General features: G+C 42.9%; 1 protein-coding gene across 1 annotated transcript in view; it reads left to right on the top strand.

Moving 5' to 3' along the window:
- The first annotated feature begins 3,412 nt into the window (after positions 1-3,412).
- RAB4A (RAB4A, member RAS oncogene family) overlaps positions 3,413-20,696 on the top strand; it is a 30,416-nt gene continuing 13,132 nt past the window's right edge. The window contains exons 1-5 of the mRNA XM_045011752.1: positions 3,413-3,736; positions 10,468-10,548; positions 12,684-12,798; positions 15,339-15,401; positions 18,677-18,831. Of these exons, the coding sequence (XP_044867687.1) occupies positions 3,706-3,736; positions 10,468-10,548; positions 12,684-12,798; positions 15,339-15,401; positions 18,677-18,831 (445 nt within the window). The 5' untranslated portion in view covers positions 3,413-3,705. The remainder of the gene's footprint in view (positions 3,737-10,467; positions 10,549-12,683; positions 12,799-15,338; positions 15,402-18,676; positions 18,832-20,696) is intronic.

Raw genomic sequence — 20,696 nt, 5'->3', positions numbered from 1 at the left:
TAACTCAGCAGAAGAATATTATATTAAAACCATCACATTGAAACAATGTTTTAAAAACAAAAGGTACTGACTTACAGAATCTAGATCTTATTATAAAAATGACACCATATATCAGAGTATGGCAAAAAGCCATATAAATGAACCAGACAACTTCCAGACCTCAGTATTTAGATTTATTAATAAAGTTTCAGTCTGCAACTTTGACAAAACATCTTTTCGGAACACCACAGAAGTCAATGGGGCTGGGAGATGCAGATGTTCACCAGTCTGGAGCTTGTTGCAGGACTAGGGCCCTAAACCATACACAGGCGGCGGCGGCGGCTTCCAACTTTCCCCCGGGGCGTTCAACCCCCGCTCAGCCCCAAGCCCTGCCTCAACTCCACCCCTTCCCCCAAGCCTCCATCTCTGCCTTGCCAAGGATGACCGTATTTCCCAAAGGGAAAATGGGACATCCCTAGTCACTCACCCGAGCACCCTCCCTCTCCCCCCCGCAAGGCTGTTGCGGGTTGCTGGAACCTTGACAGCCCCCCACATGCTGAAACGCTGCCTATCCCCCAGCCCTGCCTCCCCCCTGAGTGGGACTGCCATCTCTGCGGGGAGGGGGGGAGCAGGCAAGCATGTTCTTCTGCACCACACCACACTACTTTGACAAAAGTGGGCATTCGTCCCATTTGCTCTTGCCAACTGACCAAGTCAGCAAGAGCAAATGGGACAAATGCCAACTTGTGCCAAAAAAGTCAGGACAGCCGGAACAGGAATGTTATGCCCCTACAAAGCACACGAAATCTTTACAGAGGAAGGTAAATACACAGCATTTATTGAGAATACAAGTTAGCATATGTTTTTTAGTCACACACATATACACACACACAGTCCTGCCAGCGATGTTCATAGTTACCAGTCTGTTGTAGCTCGAGTCAATCTAATAGCCAGTTAGATTGAACATGAGTATGGAGCTGGGCTCTTGTTGGTCGCGATCCAATGCTCCTGGAGTGTGGCAAGACAAACCCAAAGTCCCATGGCCAAGCACCCTGGTTCTTATAGGTTTTTTCCTTTGTTGAAGTCTATGGATTTTGCTGTGTCAGTTTGTGATAGGTTACTTCTTAGTTGGTGTAAACACTCCAATACACCTCTGAGAGGGTCATCCTGTCCTTTGTTCTGATTTAATCAATTGTCCTCAGGGGTGCCAGCCTTTACCTCAGGGTCGTCAATCTGCCCTTCATTATGGATGCGCGTTGATGATTCTTTGATGTCCTTTAAGTCTCTTTACTTCTTCTTCCTTGACTCTAGCTATAACAATGGCCTTCACATCTTATCTTTTCCTGATGCATACATCCTCATTCACACAAACAGATTGAGAATACAAACAGTAGTATTTTACATCGAGCAAAAAAGGCATTGTAAAACTTAGCAAGGTTTAATTTGCAATCAATAACCAAGACCAGGTCTTCAATGTTCCTCTAATCTACTTAACATAAACACAATAGAGAATCTTGTCTCTTACTTGCTAAACCTTAAAACAAAGAAATGTATATTTAACTAGAGTGCCTAATTTGTAATACATATAGGAAACCACAGTAGACATTATAACACATCCTAAAACAAAAGGGTGACCATAATCACTCATAAGGATTGTTCTGGTCTGTCATTCCTTTCTGCTATTCAGAAAAGGGTGGCTGACAGGATAAAATCAAATCATACATTAATTCTCATAGTACATTATAGACTTCAGCTCCTACATAGGACTTAAAAAAGGGACTGTCCTGGCCAAAATGGGAAGTATAGTCACCCTAGCGCTGCCTGTTCCTGCCCCTGCTCTGCCCCAGGCCCTGCCCTCACTCCACCCCTTCCCACTCCTGCTCCACCCATTCCTGCCCCCTCCTGGGAGGGTGTCCCATCCCTGCTCCTCCCCCAGCACCTCCTGCATGCCATGGAACAGCTGATCCATGGTGGGTGGAAGGCATGGGAGCAGCTGATCAGCGGGGCAGCCGGCAGGCACAAGGCACTGGCGGGGTGGGGGGGGGGGAGCTTGGCTGCAGATGGGTGCTAAGCACCCACTAATTTTTTTCCATGGAGTAGGTGCCTATGAGACCATATCTATTACTACTATTACTTGGCTTTATATTGATACAGCCACCAGATAGTAATAACTTCCATTCATTACTGAGTAGTTCTGAATTTGAGCCAGCCACCTAGAAGTGAAAGGCTATAGCACCTGTAACCAACCTCTGAGTCATCCTGTCTCCTGCGTTTATGTTCATTACAATATAATTTTTTGTAGACGTTGGAAGCTGCAATATAATATATAAATGATTTATAAATATGTTTTAAAATAAAATGCTGTCATTTGGGAACACGGGAATTGCCATACTGGATAAGACTCAAAGTTCATCTTATCTCTGACAATGGCCAGTACCAGATGCTTCAGAGAAATGTGTAAAAATCTAATAGGCAAATATGGAATAATCTGCCTCCCACAGAGGGCTCCTCCTGATCTCTAATAGTTAGGGAATGGCTTAATCCCTGAAGCACAGGATTTAATATCCCTTCCACCATTTTTGTTGTACAGTAAATCAATTTGTAAACATGTAGCAAGATTTTTACCATTTAAATGTCCTGAACTAGATTATTCCATAATTTGACCTTTCCATCTGAGGTCACCAACCTTTTTTATGGGATTTTAGCCATTCATCCAAGTACTGGTTTGAGGTACAAACTTGGAATTTGCTCCTGCACACTTGTGTCTGATTTCTGGGGAGGTGGGGGGGGGGACGCTGGGGATAGAGACTGATTATCAAGGATCATCAAGAATTTACAAATCTAACCATTTACAAAAATCATCACAATCCCCTCCACGTGGGGGCCATGTTGAATATTACGGCCTTTGATGTGGAGACATGAATGTCCTTTCAGGTCAGCTGCTCTATTAATCAAACAACCGTCAAGAAACTCATTTTAAGTGACTGTGTCACAGGAAGACGCAAGCACCCAAGGGTGGGTTGCTTCCCCTGGAATCAAATTGCCGGCAGCCCTCAGGTTCCAGGTAGCCAGCCTGGCCTTAGGCCGGGTAAAGAGGCACAGCTGCCCCCGATGCCTCCAGCGCCCAGGAGCCACCCGCCCCAGCCATCCCACTCCTGCATATCCAGCCGGCGGCCTAGGCCAGCGGACGGAAGGGTCCCACCTATCCCGCACCAGGGCTGGCGAAGTGACACCATCCACCCTCCCCACGTGCCTCCCATACAGTTACTGGCCCTGCACCGCGCCCCTCCCTCGCGCCCTCAGTCACCTGCCGGCCTAGGGGCAGCCACGCCCCCATCACCTGCTCCGCTCGCCCCGCGACTCCTCCCAACGGCTCCGCGGCTAGTTCTAAAGCCGCGCACGTGCGCTTTGTTTTGGTGAGAGCCCTTGGGGGTGGGGAGGAGGGCGGAGAAGAGCACACAATGCGCATGTGTGGAGGAGAGACCACGCCCCGATAGCTTGGGGGTGGAGAGCTGCGTGCGCACGCATGCGCAGTAGTGGCAGTGCGTGCCCGTTCCAAGCCAGTTGTTGCTGCTGAGGAAGCTTCTCTGGTTGGGGGGTTTGTAGCGGCGGCCGCTGTTGGGACTCGCCCCCCCCGCCATTGTACTTGGCGGCCTGTGGCGCCCCCAGCTGAGCACCAGCCGAAGGCGCGGGAGGAGGCGGAGGCGCAGGCGCGGCGCTTCCAAAATGTCGCAGACAGCCATGTCCGAGACCTACGGTAGGAGCCGGGCCGGGGCCGGCGCGGCGCGGCGCCGGCTGTGCGCTTGCTGGGCGTGCGGGGTCCCGGCGGGTTCGTCTCCCTGCTGTCCCGTGCGGGGTCCGGGCCCCCTGGCGGCCGGCCCGCGTGCCCTGCGCGTGCCCTGCGCGGCGGTTCGGCCCGCAGGGCGTTGGGGACGCTCAGCTCCCCGGGGGGCAGGGGCAGGGCGTGTCAGCGGCTGCGGGACGGGTCCGAGAGCGCTGGTGGCGATGCGGTAGCGCGTGTGGCTCGGGGGCCATCGAGTCCCCGGCCCCAGCGTGTGGGATGCAGCAGGAGCAGCTTCCTCTCCGGGCGCAGCGCTGCGCGGGTGCCTCGGTGTATTATCATCCCGGGGTGGGGTGTGGGGGTGTGTGAGATTTGCATCCTTCTGAATTACCAAGAGTTGCCCACAGCTGGCGACAGAACAGGAAATGTGATGAACCCATGGCCTGACTCGGTTTGGCAGATCCTTCGAGGTCTTGGACTGCAGCAGGCTTTTGGTGCCTATCCTTCCGCCAGACTTTTTCTCTTACATTTGTCAAACAACGAACATTACTTGTGATTTCAGCTTCCTGGATTTCACCACGGCCCTTCCCTTTGGTGCTCAGTACAAGCAGCCTAAAATTAGAATGCCTGGTTTAATATGGTTTTTCACTGTTAAGAACTGGTGAGTTATTTGACTTGGTGGTGAAATTCAGGCCTTGAATCTTAAGTAGACACTTAATACTGTTGTATTTTAAATGGGTTCAGAAGGAACATCAGAGATCCATTATTTTAGCAGGAGGTGATTGGTACTTTTATGGCAATGCTCAGAGGTTCTAATTAGGTTCCATACAAACTTATAGAAAGACAAGATCCTAGCAGAAGATTACTCTAACCCTATCTCCAAAAAGCTTAAAATCAAAGATAAAACATGTAAGTATAGCAGACTGTAGGAGGGAATGGGGAAAGAGGACAAGAGAACAGTGATATCTTGTCGATGTAAGCACACGTTACAGGGCAAAGTTAAGGCAATGAAGGGGCCTGTGCACAGCATGGGCATCTTGTTGCTGCTTGCTTGGTCTGGCTCACTGCTGTAGCTGAGGTTGTTAGGGCTCTCCTCCTGCTCTAGAAAGGGGAAAGCACAGTTCATCGTTGTCCTGTTAAGTTGAGAGTGCCTTCAATGCATCATTGTAAGGATAAATACAATTCACATTTACCTGAGATTCCTTCCTCTGCATTAGACTTGCCTGTGCTTGACTGCTGGGATTGCAATGGAGTCTCAAACAGGTCCTGGCTCATGGCATAGCTGGATGCACTAGTTGTATGTCCTCCAATCCTTCTCGTCCTCATTGTTCACACCAGGGGACTCTGGCTTAGTCTCCTCAGACATTTCCATGGGGGCATTCAGGCTAATGGTGGGGTCTCTGCCAAATATGGCATGCTGCTCTTTGTAAAAACAGCAGGTGTGGGGTTTGACACTAGATTGATTGGCCTTCTGATATGCCTGAAGCAGTTCCTGCTGCTGGTTCCTGTCATACCCCTTCTTCTGCAAACCTCCTCTTCACCCCCCCCCCCACTCCCATGCAATCTGATTGTAGATGTCTCTGTTTCTAGCACTGATCCATAGGTGTGCTTGCACAGCCTCTTCTCCTCACAGGCCCAGTAGGTCCAGTATTTCATGTCTTCTCCAAGATGGAGTGTGTCTGCAGTGTGTAGCCAGCATGATCAGCTGGGCAGTTATGCGCGCACACATGGAAAGCTTAAATGTGCTCACCAAGCTGAACAATCAGGAAAAGGCATTTCAAAAATTCGTGGGGCTTTAAAAGGGAGGAGGGCCTTCTGGTCTTTGTGACCTGGGGGCAGTGGAGTTCACAGTAGTGACCAGAACGGTCAGTATCGGGTGTTATGTGACAGCTGCTGGAGGACAGTTATGATTGATATAAATAACATGATGTCTACACTTGCTCTGCGTTGACCTCAGTACATTGACTATGGCTCAACACCAGCTGGGGATGGTGAGGTGATGTTGCTGTAACAGGGTACCTACATTAGTGGGAGACAAATTTAAGTTTAGACATGTGTACAACTAGGTCAATACAAAAACTTTGTCATGTAGGCCAGGCCTGTGTATACTGACTTGGCTGGCCACCAGTACTTGAAATAAGGCTATCCTGGATACTGGAACCTCTGCTCCACAGTGTTTTGAATCAACGCTGCTGTGGGAAATAAGACAGCTGTGCATGAGACCCCTTAAAGTACAAAGACATTGGGACTTGGGTCTGGATTCCTTCTTCCACAGACATGCATAGTGCTTCTCACACTAAAACAGCACTCTAGGGAAAGCACATCTTCATAACCATAGGAATGAAAGATCAGAGTGGAGTCATTTGGATATTCATTTGGGAATGCTGACCTCTGCATTCGTAGCTAATACTTGATTTTGGTATCTTGTTTGCCTATATTAATGCCTCTCTCTTTTTATCAGTCTCTTCTAGTTTATGAACTAGCCACACCTTTGTCTTAAGTCGCTAATTCTAGGTGGGTTGATGTTGTTCCATAGCAAATAACTTCCTTTTGCAAGCATCTCATGGACTTTTTGGACTGGTATAACATAAAGCAAATACCTGACTAGAAATGGAATTGGGAGAACTAGCTCTCAAAAGTACTTTTGGCTGCCAGCAAAACACACAGTATTACTTTTGGGGTCTTATGAATTTTTGTGGCTGCAGTACTTGCTTTGGAACTCTTCACTTGTCACAAGTTAACCTACAGAATAAAGGTTTAATTAAAAAAAAAATCATGAAAGAAACCTTAAAATGCTAAACAAAACAGTGTTTTTCTGAATCTGTAGATAAACTGATGTTTCAGGCTTAAGAGGTATTAGAAAGACAAGGTGGGTGAGGTAGTATCTCTTATTGGACCAACTACTGTTGGAAAGAGACAAACTTTTGAGACCTACACAGCTTTTCTTTGAACTCAAAAACTTGGCTCTCTCATCAACAGAAGTTGGTCCTACCTCACCCTCCTTGTCCCTCTAATAGTCTGGGACTGATAGGACTACCACTTACAACAATCGGCAATGATATAGTTAACGGTTGTATGCAGTGTAACAGACATCCAGCTAACATGTCTGTCTAATGATCCCAAACTGGTTCCTTTGCTTTGAGGCTTCAAAAGTTCTGTTCCCTGTCTAGCTGTCAAAACCTTCAGATTCTCCTTGACCTCTTGAAATGAAAGTTGTGCATTGTTGGTACAAAGGTCTATGACACAGAAAAATGAAAATATGGGGGATAGCATATAATCTGAATTTTCTATCAAAATAGCCTAAAGATTACTGTACTGACTATATTTTTCTGTATGATCAAAAAATCAGTTTTAAATGAAGCTGCTGTAGAATTTAGCTTCACCAGTGCCACAAAAAAGAGTGCCATTCTGCAGACTTGTAGATCTAGCTTAACATGACGTACGCAAGGCCTTGGTTATAGTCTGATATTGTTTAGGTTGAGATCGTTATTATGATGCATTTTGATTGGAAATAAGAAGTACGCTGCAGGCAGTCCCATGTATGATGATGCTGGATTCACTCTTGCAAAGAGCTAGGTCCATCGAAAGTACCCATGGGCTGTGGGAAGCGGCACGGGCCCACGGATGTGCTGGCCGCCACTTCCCGCTGCCCCCATTGGCCTGGAGCGGTGAACCACAGCCACTAGGAGCCGCGATCAGCCAAACCTGCGGGCACAACAGGTAAACTAACCGGCCCGCCAGGGTGCCTACCCTGGTGGGCTGTGTGCCAAAGGTTGCCAATCTCTGCTCTACAAAGTACCCGCATTGATTTAACCATGATGTCCCATGGTATCTGGAAACATTCAGGACTAGTCTCCACTACAAAGGCTTTGCCAAAACAGTTGTGCTGGTAAAGCTTTATTGACAGACTCCCTTAGTGGAGAGTAATACCAGCAAAATAAATCTTGTTAGTATAGTTTTTAATCCAACTCTCTGAATGACATAAGGTACACTAGCAAAGGAGTTATTTTGCCATATAGTGGCATCTACGTGGGCCATTTGACCAGCAGAGATGTGATTCCTTCCCCCCCACACCCTGGTCCGACTTAAAACACTACTTTGCCGTTTAGAAGTGATCCCACATTTTTCAGTTTGGTTCTTGGACTCTACCTACTGCAAATAAGAACTTATATTGAGATGTTCTCCTCTTCCTCCAATTAACTTTGCTGCTGATAGAATTTTGGAAAATGGAAGGTAGCTGTTTTGCTAAGGAGGTGATGTTAGCTCTTCTCACAAAATCAGAGCAGTTCCTGTAACCTTGATGATTTCTCATGTAGGTAACAGATCCAGTACAACTTGAAATAATCTAAAGACCATCTTAAGAAGCAGTCTATATTTATAGTAATATCCAGTGTATTGCCGAGATTGATTATGCAGTGTTGCTTCTGCTACTAGGTAAAAATGTATGGACCCTACCAAGAGATGCTTGAATTTACAGTAATAGACTAGAACACTGTAATTTGCCGGTAATCTGTTTAAAAATGGAAAAATGTCTTAATAGTATCAAGAATATAGTATTCTGTGACTCTCATCATATGAAATTGTTCCTAATACCATTTTTACAAAACCAGTGATTTTTGTTTCCAGAAATCTGGATGCAAACAGCTAAAGCAAGATAATTTATTTCTTAATCAAGTTTCTGTTTTGGCACTAGGTTGAAAACTTGCCCTGAGCTTAACCATGACCACATTTTCAGTGTGAGTGGAGGTTTTCAAGAGCACCTAAGGGAGTTGGTTGCCCAACTTCCACTGAAAACAAATTGGAGTTGGATACCTCACTTCCTCAAGTGCTTTGAAAATCCCACCTTGTTTACCAACAGAATTTTAGGTAGGCAAACAAAAGGCTGGATGCTGTGGTGAGTCAAAGATTTGAAGGAGGGGGGTTGGAGGTCATTCCCCAGCAAATTGTAAAATAATTAGTGCAATTTTCTGCATTTCAGAAGATAGTAGACAAAAGTTTTAGGCACTATATAAATAAAAGCCAAATGAGCAGTGGGGTAGGGGAGCTTATCTGTTCTTAATTTGGAGTTCTGATGTAACTTGCCGGTGACAAATAAAATGCCAACAAAGGTGCATCAGAAATCCTGGGTTCTAAAAGCTGGGGATTTTTGCATGTGAGAACATTAGCATTGTCACTGTTTGGTGTGGTGGTGGCTTTTTTATTTTTATTTTTTTAAACAGAAGATTATCACTGTCTCCAAAGACATTAGCCTTTTATGCCTGTTGCCTAACCCCAGTCACTTCATTCTACACATATATACATTAAATAAAAATGTTTGATTCTACATCATATTTTGCTTTTCAACTTTTTATTACATAAGTAAAACAAATGTCACACTTCAGTCTTTTGCTGTCTTTTTCTACTCACTGTAGGCCTTGCTGGAGCCCTAAGCACAACTAATAGTGTGAACCAAAGGCTGTGAACCAGAGTAGGCCTGGCCTTGGCAGAAACAACAAAATAGGTATTTGTTAATGCCAAGAAAGCACGTACATGATATGAGAGGATTGCTCAAAAACACACAATAACTATGTACACACTCCTAAGAGATAGTACAAGAACACACAGACTCCTCATAAAGATAAGGAGGAGATGACAGGATAATGTTTTGTTCCAATTATAGCAACTATCTGCAGAACATCAAGCTGTGGCTAAAGGGTGACAGTTCCTGGAGGTGGTAGTGCACAGTAATATGTTTTGTTTTTTTGTTTTTAAAGTGAAGTATGTGTTTAAAAACAATGTTTTTCTTAATTTCTTTGTAGTAGGTGTTATAATACTAAAAATCTTATTTATTCCTTACAAATTGGCTTACGTATCTTACTTGATTCCAACAGTTTATTGATTTGCTTATGCCACAGTGTTTCCTGAACTCTAACTACTTCATGTATCAATATCTCTTGAATGATGTTTTCATTTTGTTCAGCATCATGGTGAATTTCTTGTTAGTTCTTGATACTACAAATAGCATTGCTTCATTTTCTCTTGACTGTCTTAAGATTGACTTTTTCTGTGTTCTCTTGATGTAAGAACTGTTACGGGAAGCAGATCAGTTTTCATGTGTATAAAATAAATCAACTCGTGAGTTCTTAACATTTCCATGCCTCTTGGCTGTTATTACTTCTAAGTAATATCACTTCTATATTTTTATGGTAGGAATCAATTCCTAGGACTTTCAGTATTTGACTTTACATAAACATCCTCGCGTATAAGAACTGTGTTGTAATGTCTGAGCAACTTGAAATGACTTTTAAATAGTGTTTAGGGCTCTTGTTGTGAGAAGTGGGGATACTGTGAAAAACAAGAATATACCCTCTTGGAATACTACAAGGCCACCTATCTTACGATGCCTTTGTATTTTTCTTTAAATTGCCCTTTTAATACAACTTCTCTGCTTTTTAATTATCTATCCCTATAGCTCAGTAAACATAGTGCTCTCTTTTTTTTTAACCCCTTTTTTGCTACCTTTTTCCTTATCTTTATGGCCATTTTCCTAAGTTTCCTATCTATTCCTCCTCTTTAGAATAACAGCTAGTGGCAGGTGGCTGACTGAAGAAGTGTTTTCTCCTTATACTTATTTACTTGGTCTGCTGACAAGGCAAAAACCAGATACTAAAACCGAAGTAAATGTCTCATAGTTGGTTCTTAGGTCTTTTTTTGTTTTCATTCTTCAGATTTCCTCTTTAAATTCTTGGTTATTGGAAATGCTGGAACTGGCAAGTCCTGTTTACTTCATCAGTTTATTGAGAAGAAATGTAAGTATTTATATCCGGGCATAATGACATTTCTGATGTTTCACCATATAGTAGTTTTAAAGCTCTGTCCACACTGCCGTCCGTTTTTTGCTAGCCACAACATTGTTTAAAAGTATTTTGTACTAGCAACACTTCTTTAACCAGTGTAGACAGGGACTTTGCCTGGGAACTGTGTTCAGAACTATGTTCTAAAACTGTTGTAGACTACAGAGGGAGGTGATCTATACTATGATGCTCATTAATAATTCTTGTCCTCACTGTCCAAGTAAACCATACTAGGGCATGCTAGTAGTGAGTGTTTAAGCAAAGTAAGCTTGCATATTTCTGATGCCAGAGTGGACTGGGCCAACATTTGTTAGAGTACACCTCTCTGTTTTGTACTTGTTTATATTTGATGGCAAAAAACTGCTTTAATACAGAGTTAACATTGCTTGGTGGAATGTCATTCCTTTGCAGAAACATTGAGTTGATCAAAACTAAGACTTCAGAAAATCAACAAATGCAGAGTTAAGGTTACCCATACAACCTTAACGCTTCTCTTTCAGCAATGCTCCCATACACCGCCTTAACACATATACCTTTATTCTGCCAACTCCACAGTTGCTGAGCTCTTCACTTCCTTTTACAGCCTGTTCTCTCTCACCTACAGGATTCCATCTAACACTAGTAAAGGACAAAAAAGAACAGGTTTTCCATACCCTCTTCAGGCAATTCCTCATTATTCACATTGGCCCTTGGCATTATAAGATTCAGGAAGTTCCAGATCCTGGCATATATTCTCATACTTAGCCAACTCCTCAGAAAAAAATAGCATATGTGTTTGCAGGGGGTTGGAGTGCATTGGCAGAGCTGGTGGGAGACGCGACATAGTACTCTACATTTGGAGTTAAATCAGTATAATCTTGCATCGTTCAGGGGTGTGGATTTTATATACCTGTTTTTCTTTTTACACACCCCTGAGCAAAGTAGTTATACCAACATAAGTTGTTACTGTAGACCAAGGACATGTCTAACTACAAAATTAAGTTGACATTTATGTCGGCATACAGCCACTGCAGTAATTGTCATTTGTATGTGTCCTCGCTTTGCTCCTTGTGTCGGCAGGCACGTCCTGACCAAGAGCACTTTTACCGTCAGTGAGGGGCATTGTGCAATGGCTTCTAAAAACCAGTAACAGTCGATGTAAGCAATGCAGTGTCTACCTAACAACATCAACACTGACTCTGTGCCTCTCATGGTACAGTCGGTACAGTGAGGCAGATACGTTGGTGGGAGCAAAATTTTAGTGTAGGCACTTACATAGTTAGGTCAACACAAGGCGGTTTATGTCAACCTAACTCTGTAGTGTAGACCAGGCCCAAGCCTCAAATTGCAGCAACCTCCCACCACTCAGTTCAAAACTCCTTTTGTCTTAAGTGGGGGGTTATGATTAATTATGTTAATTGAATGATGAGTTCACAGCCATCAAGAGGTAGGTCTGTGATTCATCCATTCGTAGTACCTCTCAATGTAACAGTACAAGGAAGCAGAATAAACCATTTTGTGGGGGCACTGTAACTTGTGCGTAAGAACAAGCTTTACAGGAGAAATAGAGCCTGCATATTTGTGGACAAGACGGAGTCCTTTGTGTTCTGCTATTGTATTGAATTGGTCTGTTTTTAAAAATGTAGCACCTTAAACATAGTCTTACAGAGACTATATTAAAATTACTCCCAAAATTGCTAGTGGGTTCAGTATTATGAAGTGGCTTTATTTAAAAGCGAACCTTTCCTGCAGTGATATTTTGAATTGGTCAGGATATTAAAAAATTGAGAGGAAAATGTATTAATGGCACAAGAGCTATGTTGGATTATGAACAATTCATCCGGTCTTTTGACAAGCAGGCTGTAACTTTATGGTTACACTTTGAAGTTTTGCTCCTGCCTAAATTGGGAACATATGCTTCACAGAAGGTGACTTATCTAGCATTTACAGTAAGTGGTAGAGATCTATTTTTAATGGCACTTTCATTGTTTATACTCTTACCTTCACAATGAATATATATTGAAGTGTTTCTAAGTTATGTAAAAACATCTAATCATAAACCTGAAATGTTCTCAAAATAAACACTAAATCCGTTTTTCTTTCTGTTTTAGTCAAAGATGACTCAAATCATACTATAGGAGTCGAATTTGGTTCAAAGATAATAAATGTAGGGGGTAAATATGTAAAATTACAGATATGGGACACAGCAGGACAAGAGAGATTCAGGTATCTTTTTCATTTACTTTATTAAAGAATACTTAATACTAAATTGGAGATGTAGATATTATGGACCAAATTCAGCCCTGGTGTAAATGGGTGCAGTTAATGTCTGAGTCATTGGAGTTGTATCTGCTTATGTCATGGCTAACTCTGTTCCACTGAGCCTGATCCTCAGTTTGTGTAATCTGGCATAGCTCCGTTGACGTCAGTAGAATGATGCTGACTTGCATCAGCTGAGGTTTTGGCCTTCTGTTTTTCATATAGTGAAACACACTACACAACCAACTGCATGAGTGGTAAGTTTTTATATAATGATTAAGGTATGTAAATAGAAGAATACATGCCTTAAGTTTGCTATCCAAATTCAAATACCATGTTATCAAATTTTGAGTACTCAGATTTCTGTGGAAAACTTCTGGCTGGAACAAGGAAGTGCCAAGAAATTCTATGTCAATCAAAATATACAAGAAAATAAATCTCAATATCAGTGGAGTCTGTTACGAAAATAGTCCTAGTACATTTGTCAAATACATTCATAGTCTGCCAGATACACTTCTAGAGAAACTGATCTATGCCCCAGACATGCTGGTATGGATACAATTTATTGTTAAAGGTACATTGGTGTTTTGGTTTTGACAAGTGAAGGGCATTGCCTCTCTCCCCTCCTTAAATTATTCAAACAGCTATTTGTTATCTAGTATATTCCAGGATCCCCGTTAAAATGTAGATACTGAAGGTTTTGGTACAAATATTTGAATGGATCTCTGTCTAAAAGTACTGAACGATATGTTTTCTACTTCAATATTCTTTAACTGAAATGGTTGATCAAAACTCCTATTAGAAATTATCTTTAGTTGCTTAAAGCTAAACTACAACTGACCTACACTGGGTGACTCTCTTTATCTGGGTTTATCTGGTGAAGTTGAGAATTTTTAAAAAAAATACCATGTCTGAAACACAATGGACTTACATTGCAGTGTAGACATACCCAGGGTTAGTGGAATTCCAGTTAGCAGACCCTGAGCTGCTCAAACCCTAGGTTAACTATCTTTATTATTTCCTAACTCCAAGTTAGGAATTGTTGAACCCTGGGTCCCAACTTGAGGTGCCAGTGTCTACACTGAATTATGAGGGCCCAAGTCCAACCACCCATATCCCAGATTTTTTTTAGCACCTCCCAAAATGTGGCCGCTCTAGCCTGTTTGTGGTGCAGTGTGGGGAGCTTCACTATCCAGAAGACAAAGAAGAATAGCCCATGGGATCGTGGAATATTTTTGGCAGACTCCCAGAGTGTGAGTCTAGTGGGGCTGTGCCTACACTGGAAAACAATAGGGCTTGAACCCTGGGTCAACTGTAGGGTCCTGGGTCCAAGCCCTGGGTTAGTGCTATTTGTGTGTAGATGGCAGAGACGGCTAGGCTTGAGCCAGAGTTCAGAACCTGGGCTTACATTGCAGACAGTGTAGACATACCCAATAAGAGCCTCCTAGGAAAACCTCCACCGAAGGTCACAAAAGACAGACCAAATAATAGGAGAAATGAATTTCAAAGCTGAAGGCTCCTGAGAATGTCCTGCTGTTGGGCATTGCCTGTTTAAACCAGAGGACTGTTCATGCACTTCAGATGATCACAGTTGCCCTGGAATGAGTGGAGACAATCTCTCATGTAGCCAGGACCCAGAGTTTGGAACTCAGGCTACGTCTACACTACCCGCCGTATCGGCGGGTAGCGATCGATTTTTCAGGGATCGATATATCGCGTCTCATCTAGACGCGATATATCGATCCCCGAACGCGCTTATATCGATTCCGGAACTCCACCACCGCGAACGGCGGTGGCGGCGTCGATATGGAGAGCCCCGGAGATCGATCCCGCGCCGTGAGGACGGGTAAGTTATCGATATAAGATACTTCGACTTCAGCTACGTTATTCACGTAGCTGAAGTTGCGTATCTTATATCGATTTTTCCCCTTAGTGTAGACCAGCCCTCATAGATCAAACCAACAGTTCAGTCTCCATCTGGAAGTCACTCAGTAACCAGTGCAGATTGTAAAACATTGGTGGAAGGTGCTTCCTCCAAGAAATACTGCTTAATTTTTAGCTTCAGTTTCTGAATTGTCTTTCCTGAGTGCTGGCTGGTGAGTCTTGCCCACATGCTCAGGGTTTAGCTAATCGCCATATCTGGAGTCTGGAAGGAATTTTCCTCCAGGGCAGATTGGCAGAGGCCCTGGAGGTTTTTCGCCTTCCTCTGCAGCATGGGGCACAGGTCACTTGCTGGAGGATTCTCTGCAGCTTGAGGTCTTTAAACCATGATTTGAGGACTTCGATAACTCAGACATAGGTTTGGGGTTTGTTACAGGAATGGGTGGGTGAGATTCTGTGGCCTGCGTTGTGCAGGAGGTCAGACTAGATGATCATAATGGTCCCTTCTGACCTTAAAGTCTATGAAAGCATAGCCCCATGTGGAACACACCATGGTAAGCCAGACTTGAGATGAAAAAGGCATTATGGGAGCATAATTGTATAACTAACTTAAAATTCCCTTTCAGGTCTGTAACAAGAAGTTACTACAGAGGTGCAGCGGGTGCTTTGCTTGTCTATGACATTACCAGGTAATAAAAATTAACCATTTCTGGATTTTTCTTTTTTACTTAAGTCTATAATTCATTTGATACTAGATACTATTAATGGTTCAAAATGTTTTTTCTTTAAAATCAATACCTGTGTGCTTATCAGTTGGAAGCGACGGAGGAGAGAGACCTGGTTTGTTGATCACTCACAGGATGCTTTAATGTGGTGCAGTTATGAAAAAAGGCAAATGTGCTCCTAAGGTATTTCAGGCAAGGCATTTCCAGCAGAGAGAGAAGTATTAATGCCATTGTACAAGGTATTGCTAATAGGAATACTGTGTACAGTTCTGATCACCTGTATTCCAGTAAAATGAATTAATCTGGAATTGGTGTGGAGAAGATTTAGTAGGATAATCAGGGTCTAAACAGTGAAGTTCCACTCTGCTCTAAAGCAGCATTAATATAAGGTAGAAACAGTGTAACAATCTGACACTAGTTTACCAAGCCCAGGGTGTAACAAGTGAAGAGCAGAATTTAGCCTCTTGACGGAGGAAGCAAATTCTTTTCTGGAAACCTGACTTATCTGTGTGCTGGTATGGCAGTTCCCCTCTTGCTCTCTGGAGAAAGTGAGGTGGTTGACTGGATCCCCCCCAGATTTGGAAGCTACAGCTCTAGATGTAGTAGTAGAATTACTTCTGTTCATGGTTCTGTCTTAATTTTGTATTTTAGGGTTCTCGGAGATTTCTTAGCTGGTAGTGAAACCCAGTTCTCAACAATGGTTAATCAGATTTATATGCACTGACTTTTTAGTATCAACTGTCTTCTCCCGTCTGATGTTCTATAACCAACTTCTTGTAGAACACCAATCTGATTAGACTGTAACTGACTTACATATCCTTGAAAATTCTTTAGAGGTGTTCTTGCTTAATATGATTTTTTTTAACACTAAGCTAGATAGCTACTCAAAATATTTAGTTAGAGGAATTTTGTATTACCATAAACACGAGAACATATACAGAATGTTTTAGTTATGTCATTATACTTCACTAGAAGTTTACTGGTGTACACATCAGTTCACCAAAAAAAATACTTCTAGTCTAAAGCTCTTGTGCTAAACTTCATTCCAAAGTGAGCTCTTATTGCTGAATTATAAACTCCAGTAAAAACTTCCACAAAAATAAATGCCGATATGATTGTAGTGTACAAAACAACTGTTACTCAAAGCAGTAACTTTGTGTGCAAGATATGAGCAAATTAGAATTGGAACAAGCCACACCACTTTTTATTTCAACAGCAATACCCACAAGCAAGGGTATACTGCTAAGCACCCATCATTTAAGCACGCACCATACCCTGACAGGTGATCTGAAATAGAGCCTAGAATGAACTATTGGCCAGATTATTGTATACCTCCCTGGGCTAGATGGCCCTCTTGTCATCCTCCTGGGCATTACCCTGACACTCAGCAGTCTTGCCGTATGAAGAAACTAAGGGAGATCTCTTACTGGCTCCAAAGATCCGGGATCTGTCAGCTTCTAGAGAGAAGGACCAGTCTCCAGTTGTTATTCCAGATATACTGTGGTAGTGCTGGAATGTTATAAAGAGATGAATCCAGAGCTGGAGGACCAGATCTCTCCAGCTGAGAACATGGCATTAGCATTGCCTCTTTCAGAGGATACGGTCTTGTTTTACAAATTAATAGGAAGAATGGCAACAACTCTTAAAATTCCTCCTGTGGCAGTGTAAGAAACTCTACAGCCTAAATTAGATATCCTTTGTTCCAAGAAGATGACTACATTGCTGCTATTTGAATGAGCTTTTAGAGCCAGCCAAATACATGTGGTCCAAGCCTGCATCAATACAGGCTATGCCAAAGAAGGGAGATAAAGTTTTGTTAAGGAACAAATCCATTTTCATCTCGTTCCTTCTGTTTTAATCAAAAGCTACAATACCAACATCAACAGGTCCTCCTTTGATGTTGATAAGGAGGATACCATAAGCCACAAATAAAGATCGGGAAGACCCAATGACTTTTTCTGGGTCAGACCTGAGGTAACAGACTTGATCTGAGGATCAAGAACTATGAACCAGTATGGAACCATATCTCCCTCCTCTCCTCCCAGCACCTCATTTGGATACCACCTATATAACTTTTGTCTGGTTATCCCAGTCCAAGGTGGGCATTTGGAAATGATACGAAGCAGATGTGCAAGCCAATTCAGATACTTCACCCTCTCCTTCCCAATTCATGTAGCAAGAGGTAGACTTATTTTTTAAAAACCACCCATACCAAAACAAGACATTCCACTTCACACGCTTTCCCTCTGGGGACAGGATGTGAGAACAAATAACACGTGTAGTCACATTGCTTAATGCACTACCAGAAAGCACTCAGATACTACAGTGATGAGCGTAGTAAAATAATCTATATACAGTGGATCATTCAGGAGTCCTCCTTATTTATGAAAGCCTGCTATGAACAGAGGCTCTTTTTTTTCTTTTGGAGATGAGGGCTATAGAAGTGCCAAAGGAGTTTAGAGAGAGGGGTTTTTACTCAAGATATTTACTGATCCCAGAGACTGGACCTTGCATTCCTGTCCTTAGACAATTGCCTAATCAAAGCATCCTCAAAAGTAAGCTTTCCAGTGCTATATCCTCACAACCTGCCGCCGCCGTGGAAGACTGGGACTCATAAGAGACTGTCACTTTTGCTTTCCACTCAAAGGATCCTCTTAGTGATTCTGGATTCTTGGGTAGGAACAGCCTTTCTGCCAAAGGACAAACATTCTTTGTTATAAAGTTCCCCTCTTCCTTGGAGTTCTAACTGTAATTCTGGACTTTGGGGGCGGGGGAGGGGGCGGGAAGGGTAGAAGGAAGGGGGGCGGGCAGAACATCATGCCCTCTTTTATAGTATGACTCAAAGTTGAGGAACAGTGAAAAGAAGAGTTGGCGGGTGTGAGTGAGTGCTCCAACAGGTTCTATCAAAAGAATCCACTATTAGAGCTGCACCATTGACATATCTCACGAGTGTGAATATACAGAGACTATCTCAAAGAACTCTGGTGACAGTAAATAACCTCTTGTAATGCTCTTCATCTGTAGATCTCAACATGCTTTACAGAGATCCTCAGTTTCCCCATTTTTAAAATGGGGATAAAACTGAAGTAACTTGGCCAAGGTCACCTAGCATGCCAGTGGCAGAGACAGGAATAGAACCCAGGTCTCTTGAGTTCTATCCTCTAGGCCATCCTGGTCCAGAAGTTTATAGAAATATTATTCATTGTGTATTATAAAAATGTTGGTTTTGTGTTACGCAGCCGAGAAACCTACAACGCACTTACTAATTGGTTGACGGATGCAAGGATGTTAGCAAGTCAAAATATTGTTATCATACTGTGTGGCAACAAAAAGGATCTTGATGCAGATCGTGAAGTTACTTTTTTAGAAGCATCCAGGTTTGCACAAGAAAATGGTAGGTAGTCTGTCTAATCTAGTTTTGAAGATTTTTTTTGTTTTTTGGTTTTTTTACTTCACATTATTCAGCTCTTGTGACTAAGGAACTAATGTTTGCCCACTTACAAACCTTGTTACACTGATAACAATATTAGAATTTTAATGCCCCTTCCCCTTAATTTAGTATTGAATACAGAGGGTTTCGCTGAAATAAAGGGGGAGAAGGGAGGAAATTTTATTCATGGAGGCTCCCATCATGTAGTTTCCCAAGAGAGTTCACTTCACTGGCTTCCTTCCCCAACAACAGAAAAGGCCAAAAGATGGCCCACAAAGCTCCCATTTTCCCAGGAATCCAGGGGAAGTTAGAACCATCCATGTAAGGACTGTGCCTCAGGTGCTTCATCCCCTATTTCCTGTTCCCTAATAGCACAGCTTCATTGAAGTCACACTACCAAGGATTCCCCCTACACATAACTACTCTCAGGGCCTTCTTAAAGGAGGGTTCCGAACCATAGAGAAGATCCACAAAGAAAATATGGCAGAAATGCAGGCAATACAGCTCCAGGATATATCTCTATAGGGCTGGGGAGAAGATGATGAATAGGATCTTCTAGCTCCCACTCTTTCCCCCTATGAGGATCTCTCTCTCTCTCATGGAGATTCTTTTGCAGATTCTTGGGGTGGGATGGTGCCACCAAGGCAGCTTCCACGTGGGAGGGGTGAGATCCAGGCATAGAATTCCGCCTCCCTGCATGGATCTGGAAGAGCATTATCTGGGGAAAAATATGAGTTATAGGCCAGCTGATTCTTTTATGCGATTTAAGGGGAGAAAGGGAAGGAAGAGGGAACAGTGTTCTAAAAAACCCCAAGACCTGGTCTTAAAAATCCAGTCTTAATTGTTCTTCAGTCTCCTACATGATTTTGCTATAATCCAAAAATTGCAGGCAGTGCAACATTATGTGAGGATCTGAGTGTGGGGAGTGACTTCAAGTGTTATGTCTTTTTCTCACAAAGAGGAAAACAGGTAACTTGCTCTGTTAACTGGTGATAATATATAGTACAGTACTTGCTTGAAGCCACTGTGGAGCAGCATTGATTAACCTTGTCAAAGGAAGTTAAGCTTGCTGCTCTTGGAAATGTAACGTGAATGGTAGGTAGGCAGGCAACATAAGCTTCTTGTGAAGATCAAGAGGGACAAAAGCAGCCCAGCAAAGCCTATAAAGTGACAGTCCTTTAGCCACTGGAACAAGTCAAGTTGGTATTGTCTATCCAAAATGCAAATAGTTTGGATAGTGGGAGAAGGCATCTTAGTCTACTGCTGAGAAGAATGGCACTGTTTTCCTGCCCTTGCCTCCCTCCCACTCCCGCATAATCTGCTAGCCACTCTCCTTCCACCTTTAAAACTAATCTTTCCTAAGTAGACATTTTATTGAGGACTGGATTTTCTGAATGGCGTGTTCATGCTCGCTCTCTCGCGCTCTCACAAAAAAAAATGAATTTTATAACTGAAAGGTGAGGGGAGAATGTTACCAGGTAAAGTTCACTTCAGAGGACTGGATAGAGATGCAGTAAACTTCCAGATAATTGCCTTGCTATCATATTTGACTTCCGGATAAAGTGTTAAGCTGAATTTTCATCCAAGAACTAGATGCTCATGCCGTAGAGCCAATATGCAGCCTTTTGTAGTCTAGAACAACATTTTTTTTTAATTTGTGTATGATCAAATAGCTATTTGGTGAATGTAATGTTATTTGTGGCCTATTTGGGAAATATTAGCCACTGATTTAATTATCTCTTCTTCCTTTAGAGGTGCTCAAAATAAGTGTGTATTAGGTTTGTCTTGGAACTGCTTCATAGTTTGGTGCTCACATCACCGTTTCCTCT

The sequence above is a fragment of the Mauremys mutica genome, chromosome 3 (genome assembly GCF_020497125.1).
Source record: "Mauremys mutica isolate MM-2020 ecotype Southern chromosome 3, ASM2049712v1, whole genome shotgun sequence".
NCBI classification, from domain to species: Eukaryota; Metazoa; Chordata; order Testudines; family Geoemydidae; genus Mauremys; species Mauremys mutica.
This window is presented reverse-complemented; position numbering and strand designations above follow the sequence as displayed.